General features: G+C 40.9%; 1 protein-coding gene across 1 annotated transcript in view; it reads left to right on the top strand.

Annotated features, from left to right (window-relative positions):
- The window catches only part of sez6l (seizure related 6 homolog (mouse)-like), a gene marked incomplete at both ends in the record, with an annotated part of 190,279 nt that overhangs the window by 70,303 nt on the left and 106,971 nt on the right, over nt 1-13,005 (top strand). Inside the window, 4 exons of the mRNA XM_080742871.1 lie at nt 1,782-1,977; nt 7,182-7,367; nt 11,156-11,327; nt 12,431-12,597. Of these exons, the coding sequence (XP_080598997.1) occupies nt 1,782-1,977; nt 7,182-7,367; nt 11,156-11,327; nt 12,431-12,597 (721 nt within the window). The remainder of the gene's footprint in view (nt 1-1,781; nt 1,978-7,181; nt 7,368-11,155; nt 11,328-12,430; nt 12,598-13,005) is intronic.

The following is a 13,005-nucleotide window of genomic DNA, read 5'->3' as shown; positions in this document are numbered from 1 at the left end:
GATTCTGAACTTCCCACAGCTCTCCTAGGAGACTTGGACTAAGTAGAAAAAAATTGTGATATTTTATCATGACCATTAGTGAGGACCTATTATATGAAGACAGGTTGAAAAGTGGTGAACTACTCCTTTAACTGCTATTTTATGGCAAATGTTACCCCTCCAGAATAGCGACGCTGGAGTTCAAGTGGTTATTTGTGTTTATGTTGTGTGACGGTGTCACGCGCCGGAAATAGCCTGAGCTTGTAGGTCAGCTATTTTGAGCAGTCGACGTTGGGTGTACTAAGTATAGGCCTACTGTAAAATCTGGCTACATACAAACATAAAAGCGAGCACCATCACAAACTCTTTGTTTCCAAGAGTTCAAAAGTGGGTTACATTTGATGTCGTATTAAGCTATGTCATTATACTTTCAAGAAAGGTGGAAAGAGACAGAGAAAGAAAGTATTAAGGTGAAAAACTGGTCAGAGACGAACACATGAGATTTGTTGTTAAAATAGCAGCAGCTGTAATAACAGATGTACATACAGTATGGTGTAAAATTGTCGCTGTCGGGCAGAAGCCTTGTATCTGCATATTTCAGCTTTTTTATGTTGTTTCGTTAATTGATGCCACATTGCATCATACAAGAGTGTCACAAAAAAGTAGTGCAACTAGCAGATCTAGCTTGTACTGTAGATCGTCCATTTTCACTAAGTTTAAATGTTAATAAAAAACTATTTTGGACATAGAAGGTTTCCACCTGACAGTACAGTAGCAACTACTGGAAAAATATGCTGTTGGCGTATATAATATGCCAAACTTTTTGCACATGTACATCTGAGGATGCTCTTTTCTTTTCCTGTTGCTCTTTTTGCCTTTTGCACTCCTTTTTAGATTATTATTATTATTATTTTTAGATGTGGTTTGCTGTTATTATATTGTTTTTTTGATATACGACTTCATTGACTGAAGGATGCCAAACCAAAACAAATTTTACTCTTATGTACCTGTACAAAAGACGTAACAATAAAGTACAACCTTGAACCTTGAACCTTGAACCTGACAGCAACGAAATGAGACTCAAGTATTTGTAGCCTTCACTAATTTATGAAGGTTTAGTGATCTATATGTTGTCCAGCTTGTTAGTTCTGTAATCCATCAGGTTCCTCAACAAGCAGAGCATTGATTAGGATTGATTAATGGGTCATGTTGGTGGGCTGCCAGAGAGTGCAGCGCTATAATTAGTGTGGTTGCCCAACAGGGCATTAGTATTTGATCAGCTTTATTAATTTATTTTGTTTCTAGAGTAATCCCAAACCTCCAAAAGTCCATTGAGTTCCATGGACCTTTTCTGTCCCTTTTCTAATTTGGGCAATATAATGCATTTGAGGATAAGCCTTATTCACGGCCCGCCCACTCAGCAAATTTCTCAGCATCCCCCGGGTGCTGACATCAATTTAGAAGGGGAAACTATAACAGAAATAGCTGGACTTAAAGCCAACAAATCATTATTTCGAACGGTAAAGTAAATTATAATGCTTTGTGCCTTTTACTATCTTGTGTTCTTGATCATGCTAGCCGTATTTTATACTTTACTATTCGGAAATTGCATTAAATTTGCGATTTCTGTGTTAACTCTATAGGCTATTGTAGGATTTTCCCCTTCAAAATGTGACTTCAGCACCTGGGGGATGCTGAGTGGGCGGGCCGTGAATAAGGCTAATCGGTCAATCTTCACGCATCACAATAATACAGTATGATATAAATAGGCAACCAACAATTGCAATTTCATTTCATTTCAGGTCAAGAGCGTCAACCTGTCGGAGGGGGAACAGCTGTCCATCAGAGGACTGAGTGAGGGCGGAGCCCTGCTGGTTCTGGCCAATCAGACGCTGCTGGTGGAGGGTCAGGTGATCCGCAGCCCCACCAACGTTCTGTCGGTGTACTACCGCTCCTCGCTGGACGGAAACATGGGCACGTTTCAGCTGCACTACCAGAGTGAGTCCACATGCACACGCACATGCACACTCCATAGACTGTAAAAACAAATATGGACTAGTCACTAGGCGAACCAATTGGTTTCTACAGACCCGCTTTGAAGGTAGCCGGATTGAAAGTCGCCGGGAAACGGGAGGTGATTTCAGAAATTGCGCACCGGGTGGGGCAGCGGTGCGCTTTTTCAGTCTGAACTCTGAAGGTAAACTTTCTGAAAAGCAGCAGTTGCTAACGTAACAATGCTATTGATGTTTATAAACTAGGGTAAATTATAACATTTATATTAATTCATGTTGATACTGAAGAAGGCTGCGATTGTGTATCCTACATTCCTACTGTACATGTTTGTTGTTTCTAGCATTAACATTTGTGATACTGTGAGATTAAGACTATCGCCATAATTTACCCTAGTTTATAAACATCAATAGCAACGTTACGTTAGCAACTGCTGCTTTTCAGAAAGTTAGCTACAACTACATTGCTATAGAGTGTTTTATCAGTAATGGGGTCTCCCTGCATATTCTCTCCAGCCTTTTAGTAAAAAGAAAATACATTTTCCAGTTGGGATACCAATTTTATCCAATCAGGCGAGAGAACCCCACACATTTCCACTCAGTAGGACCAGTAGAAGCCATAGAAGCATACCGTACTTTATCATTTAAACATGAATTGGACCCATTATTGACAGAAAATCCATATTATAATAGAAAGAAGACTTTAAAATCTAATTTTATAGCATTAAAAGTATTCTGCAGACAGCAGGAAGGGAAATAGTGACACCTTCTAATCCAGGCCATGGTGGGTCTACAACAGGGGGTTTGGGACCCTAGGTGGTCCTCAGAGTTACTACAGAGGGGTCTCCAAATCTTTGTGTGATAGGAACCTTTCCTTTTATTTACATTAACCACTTGAAACCTAGCATCCCTATATTCTGAGGGGAACATTTGTTTTAATCGCAGTAAAACAAACCCTCGTTTGAATGTCAGCTTAAATGTCTGAGATACACTGGTGATGTGCCGTCAAAATAAGTCTATTAAAGCCATCTATGAAATCTCTCTCTCAGCGAAGGGGTCCTTGCCCTGAAAAACTTTGAACACCCCTCTACTGTATGTTCTAGGACCATAATTAGAAGAACGTTTTCATTATTTCCGCATTGGCTTCATTTCCAGCGACGGAAAACGTCGCCGCATGCTCCCAACAGACAGAGGAAATTGCAGCGGAGTCCCAAACTATACGATATATCATCCAAAAGTGTCCAAGCCGCTGCATGCGCCATCTGCTCCAAATGACGGTGGTGACATTGTCACCCAGTAGGTGCCCTGCTCCCTGGCACCAGGGTCTAAACGGCTCTGCGGGAGAGCAGGGAGACCACCTCCAGTCACGGCAGATGTGCTAGTTGAACCTTTTCCATTTATTTAAATTACGTCTCAGATTGTATATTAAACCCATTTAGGCCTAGGATTATTGAATGCTTTAACTGTTGAAAAATAGCAGATATACAAGCTCACAGCGCGGCACCGAGTGCCGCGCTGCGATCTTGTATATCTACTATTTTTGAAAAATCGTGAAAATCTACTATTTTTGAAAAATCGTGAAAAACCTGATTCTATAAGTGTCTTTTGAATCCTCCTAAGATTTCTTGAAAACCCCACGTTTCTATGTCAGCAATCTGGCTGGCCATCATCAAAGAAAAGGTTCTTTTCACTTAACTGGAGCTCAGTTAGTTTGTTCTGGAGAGACTATTATGTCAGTGGTTCTCAAACTTTTTCATGTGAAGGACCCCCATTCATGGCCACGGACCCCCATCTCAAAATATTTAGTTCCAGGGACCACCCAGAAGCAACATTTGAGTTACAATCGTTCGCTTTGAAAATACATATATTCAAAGATTTGCACACATTTTCACGACTTTTTCAAAAATAGCAGATCTACAAGCTCGCATCGCGGCACTCGCGCTGTGAGCTTGTATATCTGCTATTTTTCACTGGTTAAAGCATTCAATAATTTTAGGCCTAAATGGGTTAAAAAATGTATTCAACACCTGACATGCATCATGTCACATTGAATATATGATTATGGTTATGAGTATTGGTTGTTATGTGAGGTAATAGGGATGCCCAAGGGGGGTGGCCAACCCCATGCTGCAAATGATTTGCTTATAATTTGTATTCTCAATTTCTCAAGGTGTAGACATGGAATCCTCACAGAGGAGACAATTTAAGGTCTTAAGACGTTTTTTAATGCTTCTAAAATGAAACTAAAAAGGGAAATAATACCATTACTGAAAGTAATCAACAAAATTATACTATTAAAAAAAACAGATTATCTAAGAAAGAGGCAATATTGTGAAAATAGCCGATCTCTGAGTTGATAATGCTGTGGTTAATGCCCTTCTATTTCTGCTATCAGGAAAAAAAACTAAAACTACGTAGCTCGCACAAAAAAATGCAATTCCACCCACTTTTTTAAACCTTTAAATCTGTGGTGTGACAATATAAATCTGATTGTGATTACATAGTCTACTGGCAGAAGTCATGAGTGGATAGAATTTACAACAGGGATAGAATAACACAAGCCTTACAGGAGCCAGTGACTGTAGACCCATACGAATAAATTACTTTACGCACAGATGCTTGTATTGACAAGAACTGCAAGGAATACAAATTAATGTGAATGCCAAACCTGTATACACACACGCACGCACGCACGCACGCACGCACGCACGCACACACACACACACACACACACACACACACACACACACACACACACACACACACACACACACACACACACACACACACACACACACACACACACACACACACACACACACACACACACTCTGACAGATGTAAATACCATTTCAGACCCACGTACACTTAAGCCTCTTAATGAGATGGGAGCCAATTAATCTGAGCTGTAAACAACAAATTCACAAGACAGATCTAATCATCATGCTAATTAACTAGACGGGAAGATTAGTGCAATTAGATCAGATTTAGGGAAAACAGCATGAAATCAACAGTCCTTTAGGGTATATTAACCACACAAGACTGTTCTATCGCCCCAAAATGCAGTTGCCAGGGTATAAGTGTAGATATATGTAGCTCTATATTGTGAGTCATCATTGCTATAAGTATGTGTTCAGTATAATGGTAACAATTGCTATTATTAATTGCTCAGTAACAGTGTTGAATATTTCTATATTGTGATAGTAATCGTAGAGTATAGTTGTTCAGTAACAGTGTTAAATAGCTCTATATTGTGATAGCAATCATTGCTATAGTGTTTGTTCAGCAACAGTGTTACAGTAATTAGCTCTATATTTTGATAGTAATCATTGCTATAGAGTATGTGTTCAGTAACAGTGTTAAATAGCTCTATATTGTGATAATACTAATGCTATAGAGTAGACTAATGTTTGTTAGTAACCATTGCTATTAAACTAGTATTTGTTCAGTAACAGTGTTGAATAGCTCTATAATGTGTTCGTAATCATTGCTATAGACTAGTGTTTGTTCAGTAACAGTATTAAATAGTGTTAATAAATAACTCTATATTGTGATAGTTATCATTGCTATAGACTAGTGATAGTTTTACAGTTTCAACTGTTGTTGCTGTTGCTTCTCTCTCCCTCTCTGTCTCCCGCTGTCTCTCTCCCGCTGTCTCTCTCTCTCTGCCCCCACCTCGTCTCCCCGTCTCTCTGTCTCCAATCTCTACTCTCCACTCTGAAACGGTCAAGGCAGATGGCTGCCCATCCATCCTCCTTGATTTATTGTAGTCTCTACATCCTTGCAATTTCCTCAGTCTGTTGGCAGAGGGAGATAACGGATATAAAACTCACAGATTGTAGCTTTAATATATATTTTCCAGAGTTGTCGACTCCGTTTTATCTTTCTTATTTATTGTTGTTTATGTCTTAAAGCTGCAATCCGTATAAGATCTATGTCCTACCCAGGATTTAAACCCAGGTTTCCCCGCACAAGCGCCGACATTGCTAACTATGACGGAAAGCCTGCTTGGAGATATTACACTTTGAGCTTCGTACAATAACACCAGTAGGTGTCTTAGTAAACCGAAAATACATGTTCAGGTCAGGATGCCAATTATAGCCGGGACCCAGTCACCCAAAAATGTGAGATGACCTGTGATGTCATGCTGTACTTTTATTTCTGTTTTATCTACTAGTTTTGTCAATAAGGTCCACAGAATGAGAGGCCTGCTCTGCCGCAATCGACTTCGCTATACAGGAAAAGAAAAACATATTAAAAAAAGAAAGAATCTGCTTCGACTAGCACGTGAGGGGTCGAACTAGGGGTTCTTCATGATTCTGAATCCATTTCAAGCATTTGTTTAGCATGAAAAACATATCTTGGGCTAAAAACAGCCCCACAAAACTGTGAAGTGTCGAGTCATCACTTTTTTCTTTTTTTTTTGATGGCTCATCACTTTTCAAATTTTTTCACAGACCAAACTAAAAGATAAAACAGAAATAAAAAGTACGGCATGACATCCCAGGTTCACCCCTACTATTCCTTGAGCTTTTGGGTCATGTGGGTCCCTGACTAACAGGGAGACCATGACGTTCTATTGTAAGTAATATATTATCATCATGAACCGTATTCTCTGCTTATTGTAAGTCACTTTGGATTAAAGTGATCCCTGACTAATACGACAAATATGTCTTAATACATTATAATTGTCCTCTATAACTACAATGTAAAATTAAAAACACCTTAAATATTGTATTTCTTCTGGAAATAGCTAATCTTTCACTCAGTAGGGTAAATGCTTGTCGCAAGTTGATGATGTCATAAATGTCATGTGTCATTTTTATGGCATGCATGTGCAAAAAAACAAAACACAAAAACATTTGAAATATTGATTTGATGCTCATATTAACCATAGGAAGTATTAAGTTTGTTTTTATTTTCACATGCATGCCATAAATTCCATAGGGATAGATCACACTTGACATTTATGACATCATCAACTTGCGACGGGCATTTCCCCTGTTGAGTGAAAGATTAGCTATTTCTAGAATAAATAAAATAATTGAGGTGTTTTTAATTTTACATTGTAGTTATAGAGGACAATTATAATGTATTAAGGCATATTTGTCGTATTAGTCAGGGATCACTTTAAAAGCGTCTGCTAAATGCCTAAACTGTAAACTGTTCTCACACACACGTTCTCGTGCGTAGTTTTCAGACTGAGCTGCGCGTTGCCGCGGCGACCGCACTCCGGCGAGGTGTCAGTGCTGGACCTGCTGCCAGGGGGCGTGGCCCGCTTCCACTGCCACATGGGCTACCACCTGCAGGGGGCAGCGGTGCTCACCTGCCGCAACGCCTCCCTGCCCAAGTGGAGCAGCAGGGAGCCCGCCTGCAGGGGTGAGTGAGTTCACATCAACATGCAGAGAGACACTTATCCTCCTAGGCCAATGGTTCTCAACCTGTGGGTCAGGAGATGATAAACTTAATGTGCAACATCCAACAGTAAACAAATCAACATGACGTTTAAGTGAATGGAGGGTATCTGCACATTTTTAAAGTGACAAGGACTTTTTAATACCTCTAAAATGACACATTGAACATTGACCAAATTGTCAAGTATTAGAGGCAGAAATTGTGAAAATAGCCGATCTACATGCTGGCGTTGTGAGCATATAGATCTGCTATTTTCACAACAGAACCATGTTATACAAAATGTAGCCTCGGAAACCCAGGCTTATTTTGGCGATCGGAAGAAAAATAAGCCTGGGCAAACCCCCCCTATAACTGTGCTGGCTCATGACATTTTAATTGTATAAAATAAATTTAGACGTTCAGATATCTTATTTTACATCAGTATTGTTCATGTGAACTGGTTTGTTTAGGTTTATCCATTATAATGATAAAATTGCTATGATTTATCACTTGTTTTCCCCCACGTAGACATACTCGTTAGCTCAGAGTATACAAAATGTAATGCCTCAACTCTTAGTGCTCGTCAGGGTGGGGGGGTCCCCAGTTCAAATATGATTATTTTGGGGTAGCGGCCTGAAAAGGTTGAGAACCACTGTTCTAAGCCAATGGTTCACAAACTAGGGGTCGGGCCCCCCAGGGGGTCTCCAAATGATTAGTGCAACATTGTTTTCTCACTCAACAGTAAACAAACCAACATACAGTACAGTGTGTGTGTATAATCGGTATTGTGCACATGTCATTTGGATTTCATTCGGCGTCATTCATCCAACAATCTACTGTAACAGGTACAGTAGATTGCCTATTTTACCTTATTAGTTTAGTATTTGAAGTGGTCAAAGTAGCGATATTATACATGTTCAATCTCCGCTTAGGGTGTGGCCGCTCTTTTCACGTTCTTTCACAAATTGCAGGTTAGTTACTTAATTGTTTTGTGAAATAATTTATTTCATTCATTTCAAAATGTGACACACACACACACACACACACACACACACACACACACACACCATGTGTGTTGTCGATTGGCTTATTTATCCGTTTCAAGTAGATGCAATGTAGCAGCGCGTAGAAGGGCAAGAAACAGAAATAAAACTTAAGACTGCACACTAAAAGTCGAAAGTGTAAGCATTTGTTTTGTTTATCGAGGTCTGTATTGTATTTTCTTCCTGAGACTTCTCCCTAAGCTCAGAATTCAATGACAGCTAGTCCTTCAAGTTCAATTCAAAGCGCTCACAAAGCAGCTGTCAAGCAGCTGTAGCCAAACAATCTACAGTACGGGTTCCACTCATTAAGCAGCTGTCAAGCAGCTGTAGCTATAGCCAAGCAATCTACAGTACAGTTGTCATTCATACACAGTAGCTGTCAAGCAGCTGTAGCTATAGCCAAGCAATCTACAGTACAGTTTTCATTCATACACAGTAGCTGTCAAGCAGCTGTAGCTATAGCCAAGCAATCTACAGTACAGTTTTCACTCATACACAGTATACTGTCAAGCAGCTGTAGCTATAGCCAAGCAATCTACAGTACAGTTTTCACTCATACACAGTATACTGTCAAGCAGCTGTAGCTATAGCCAAGCAATCTACAGTACAGTTTTCATTCATACACAGTATACTGTCAAGCAGCTGTAGCTATAGCCAAGCAATCTACAGTACAGTTTTCACTCATACACAGTAGCTGTCAAGCAGCTGTAGCTATAGCCAAGCAATCTACAGTACAGTTTTCATTCATACACAGTAGCTGTCAAGCAGCTGTAGCTATAGCCAAGCAATCTACAGTACAGTTTTCACTCATACACAGTATACTGTCAAGCAGCTGTAGCTATAGCCAAGCAATCTACAGTACAGTTTTCACTCATACACAGTATACTGTCAAGCAGCTGTACAGGCCAAGCAGTCTACCCTACAGTTTTCCTCTGCTGCCACACCTGGGGTTTCTTGAGTCATCTATCTCTGTCTATAAACTAGACTGCACTCTGTCGAGGTGCCAGCTTGCGCCTTGTGCCCTTATGGCCATGTATAGTCTACTTGTGCCCTCACGGTCATGTATAGTCTACTTGTGCCCTCATGGACATGTATAGTCTACTTGTGCCCTCATGGACATGTATAGTCTACTTGTGCCCTCACGGTCATGTATAGTCTACTTGTGCCCTCACGGTCATGTATAGTCTACTTGTGCCCTCACGGTCATGTATAGTCTACTTGTGCCCTTATGGCCATGTATAGTCTACTTGTGCCCTCACGGTCATGTATAGTCTACTTGTGCCCTCATGGACATGTATAGTCTACTTGTGCCCTCATGGACATGTATAGTCTACTTGTGCCCTCATGGCCATGTATAGTCTACTTGTGCCCTTATGGTCATGTATAGTCTACTTGTGCCCTTATGGTCATGTATAGTCTACTTGTGCCCTTATGGTCATGTATAGTCTACTTGTGCCCTTATGGTCATGTATAGTCTACTTGTGCCCTTATGGTCATGTATAGTCTACTTGTGCCCTTATGGTCATGTATAGTCTACTTGTGCCCTTATGGTCATGTATAGTCTACTTGTGCCCTTATGGTCATGTATAGTCTACTTGTGCCCTTATGGTCATGTATAGTCTACTTGTGCCCTTATGGTCATGTATAGTCTACTTGTGCCCTTATGGTCATGTATAGTCTACTTGTGCCCTTATGGTCATGTATAGTCTACTTGTGCCCTTATGGCCATGTATAGTCTACTTGTGCACTCTGCCAACTTGCTCCTTGTTATTTATATCAGAACGCACTTGTTGGTGGTGACTTCAGCAAGAACGCTGCTCTCAAGAACGATTGGCTACGGGCATAAACACAGACACACAGGACGCACAGATAATATGGTAATGATAATAATGATAATGAATTTATTTGTATAGCACAGTCACAACGCTTTCAGAGCAGGGTAAAAGAACAACATGATGAGCATTTAGGTAAAACTACAACAAAAGATCAATGTATTGAAGCACAGTAGGCATAAAATGTAAAATAGACACATACAGATATAGTAAATGAAGCAAAAATAAAATTAAAAATTACAAAAATTACAAGCAAGGATATGAAGTATAAAATAAATCACCAAAACTAAATGGAGGAAGTGTAATCTAAAGGCCAGTCCACACGCAACTCCTTACGGCATGCAACTACTTGCAACTATTTGGTGTGGACTGGTCATCATTTCTTTTTTTTTCCGGAGTTGCTTGGTGTCAACTACCCTTTAGGGGAGTGTAGTTTATCCAACTATGTGTAAAGCTGTAACCCACAAGAGGCAGTGGTTTAAAGGAGTAGTTCACCCCCAAAATGACTTTTTTTCCCTATTGATTACTCACCCCATGGAGACTTGAGTTCAATCTTATTTTTTTGTTTATGTCGCATTCCTATGCCAATAATTTGATTATAATAAACTTGCATTTGGGTCTCCATCTGGAATCAATGAGCCTACAAAGAGTCTCCTCAAATTATTGGCTTCGGAATGCGACAAAAAACCAAAAATAAAAACTCAAGTCTCCATGGGGTGAGTAATCAATACGATAGAAACAAAGTTATTTTGGGGATGAACTAGCCAAGGGCCGTGTTGTCAGGCAAGATGCCGAGCAGATCTGTATCTGCATCCACCGATTAGACTTCATCTTTTTGCAGCTTTTTCTTGAGAACCTTTCAGGGAGGGACTGACTGCCATGTCTTCACTTTGTTCAGCGCTTTGCGGGGGCTCCGTGAAGAACGCCACGGTGGGCCGGGTGCTGTCCCCCTCCCCCCACACCGGTCCCAACGCCACCCAGGAGCTGTCCTGCTCCTGGTCCCTGGAGGCCCCCAAGGGCCAGAGGCTGCACCTCCATCTGGAGAAGCTGACCTTGGGCCCCACCGACAGGTAGGGAGGGAGGGGTGCGTGTGCGTTCGCGCATGCTTTTTTGAAAACTAAATCAGGATTTACTGTTAAAATTAGCACTGCCATGAATGAATACACACATAGGCCTACACTCATGAAAGCATGCCAGGTGCATGCGCTGGACTTGTGTCCAGCGCATGTGCCAGCACGCACGCACGCACGCACGCACGCACGCACGCACGCACGCACGCACGCACGCACGCACGCACGCAGTTAGGGCCTAACCTAAAGCTAACCCCTAACTGTTGTGGGGGCCTACTATTTTGTCCCCACACTGTCAGAGGTCCCCAGCAGGTGACATGCGTTTAGTCCCCATAAGTATTGCTAGACAAACTCACACACACACACACACACACACACACACACACACACACACACACACACACACACACACACACACACACACACACACACACCTCAAAAGGGTGGAGAGGAGGACATTGCTTTAATTTCCTACATTTTCTTACATTTTCGAATTAGATATACCTTAGAAGTGCTTGTATTGTCTGTTGCTGCTGCATGGGTGTTTTAATTGTGGTGTATGTACAGTATATCGTCTTGTCTTGAATGCATGTACTATTGACCTGAGCAAAAGCATTTCCCCTTGTGGATAACAAAGGCAGTGGTGTAAAGTAACTAAGTAGATTTAGTTAAGTACAATTTTGAGGTATTTGTACTTTACTTCCAATAATTTTACTTATACTTTTACTCCACTACAATTATTTACTACTAGTTACTTTGCAGATATAAGTGATTATATTATAAAACATACATTAATCCACTTTAGCCCTATTTTATACAGTACTTAGGCTATTTGAAAAAAGCCGATCTACAGTACAAGCTCACAACACATCGCATCACGAAACGTTGTGAGCTTGTAGATCTGCAATTTTCAAACATTTCATACTTTTTCTGTTGGTACTTTGAGTGTAGTTTGATGCCAATACTTTTGTACATTTTGAATTCCGGACTTTTACTTGTATTAATTTCTACTGCAGCATTGATACTTTAACTTGACTAAAACATTTGAGTACTTTTTCCACCACTGAACATCTAATCTAGCCCGCTGTGGTCCTGTGGTGCAGGTTGGTGCTGTGGAGTGGGCTGGACGCGGGCTCCGTGGTGCTGTTCGACTCGGGCCGGGGGGGACCCATCCCGTACGAGGGGGTGCTCAGCGAAGGCCCCGCCGCCAGGGTCCAGTTCAACACGGACCAGCCCAACCACATCACAGGCTTCAACATTAGATACGAAGGTACAGTATACAAATAAGTGAAAAGTTATAATCCGCACTCACAATGTCTGGTATAAGAGTTTATAACTTTTCACTGAATTATACTTTGAATCTGTACCTGGAACCCCCTCAGACCGCTTATTATAATCGAGTTGAGCTGACCTGGCCCTGCATGGAGAAAGTTACAGTATACAAATATACATTAGAACAGGGGTCTTCAATGTTTTCAGGCCAAGGACCCCTTAGCTGGGAGAGAGATGAAGCAGGGACCCCCACTACATATTGTATAAAATTGCGTCGCAGATTAGAAATGTTCATAATGTTTATGTGTATGTGTATTTTCAGACATTTAACCACTTGTAATACGATTTAAAATATATTGCTGCTATCGGGCAGCGATATGTCCAAAACTGAAAAGAATCAGGGCAT

This window comes from Nannobrachium achirus, assembly GCF_963921795.1.
Source record: "Nannobrachium achirus genome assembly, chromosome: 15".
In the NCBI taxonomy this organism is placed as follows: Eukaryota; Metazoa; Chordata; class Actinopteri; order Myctophiformes; family Myctophidae; genus Nannobrachium; species Nannobrachium achirus.
This window is presented reverse-complemented; position numbering and strand designations above follow the sequence as displayed.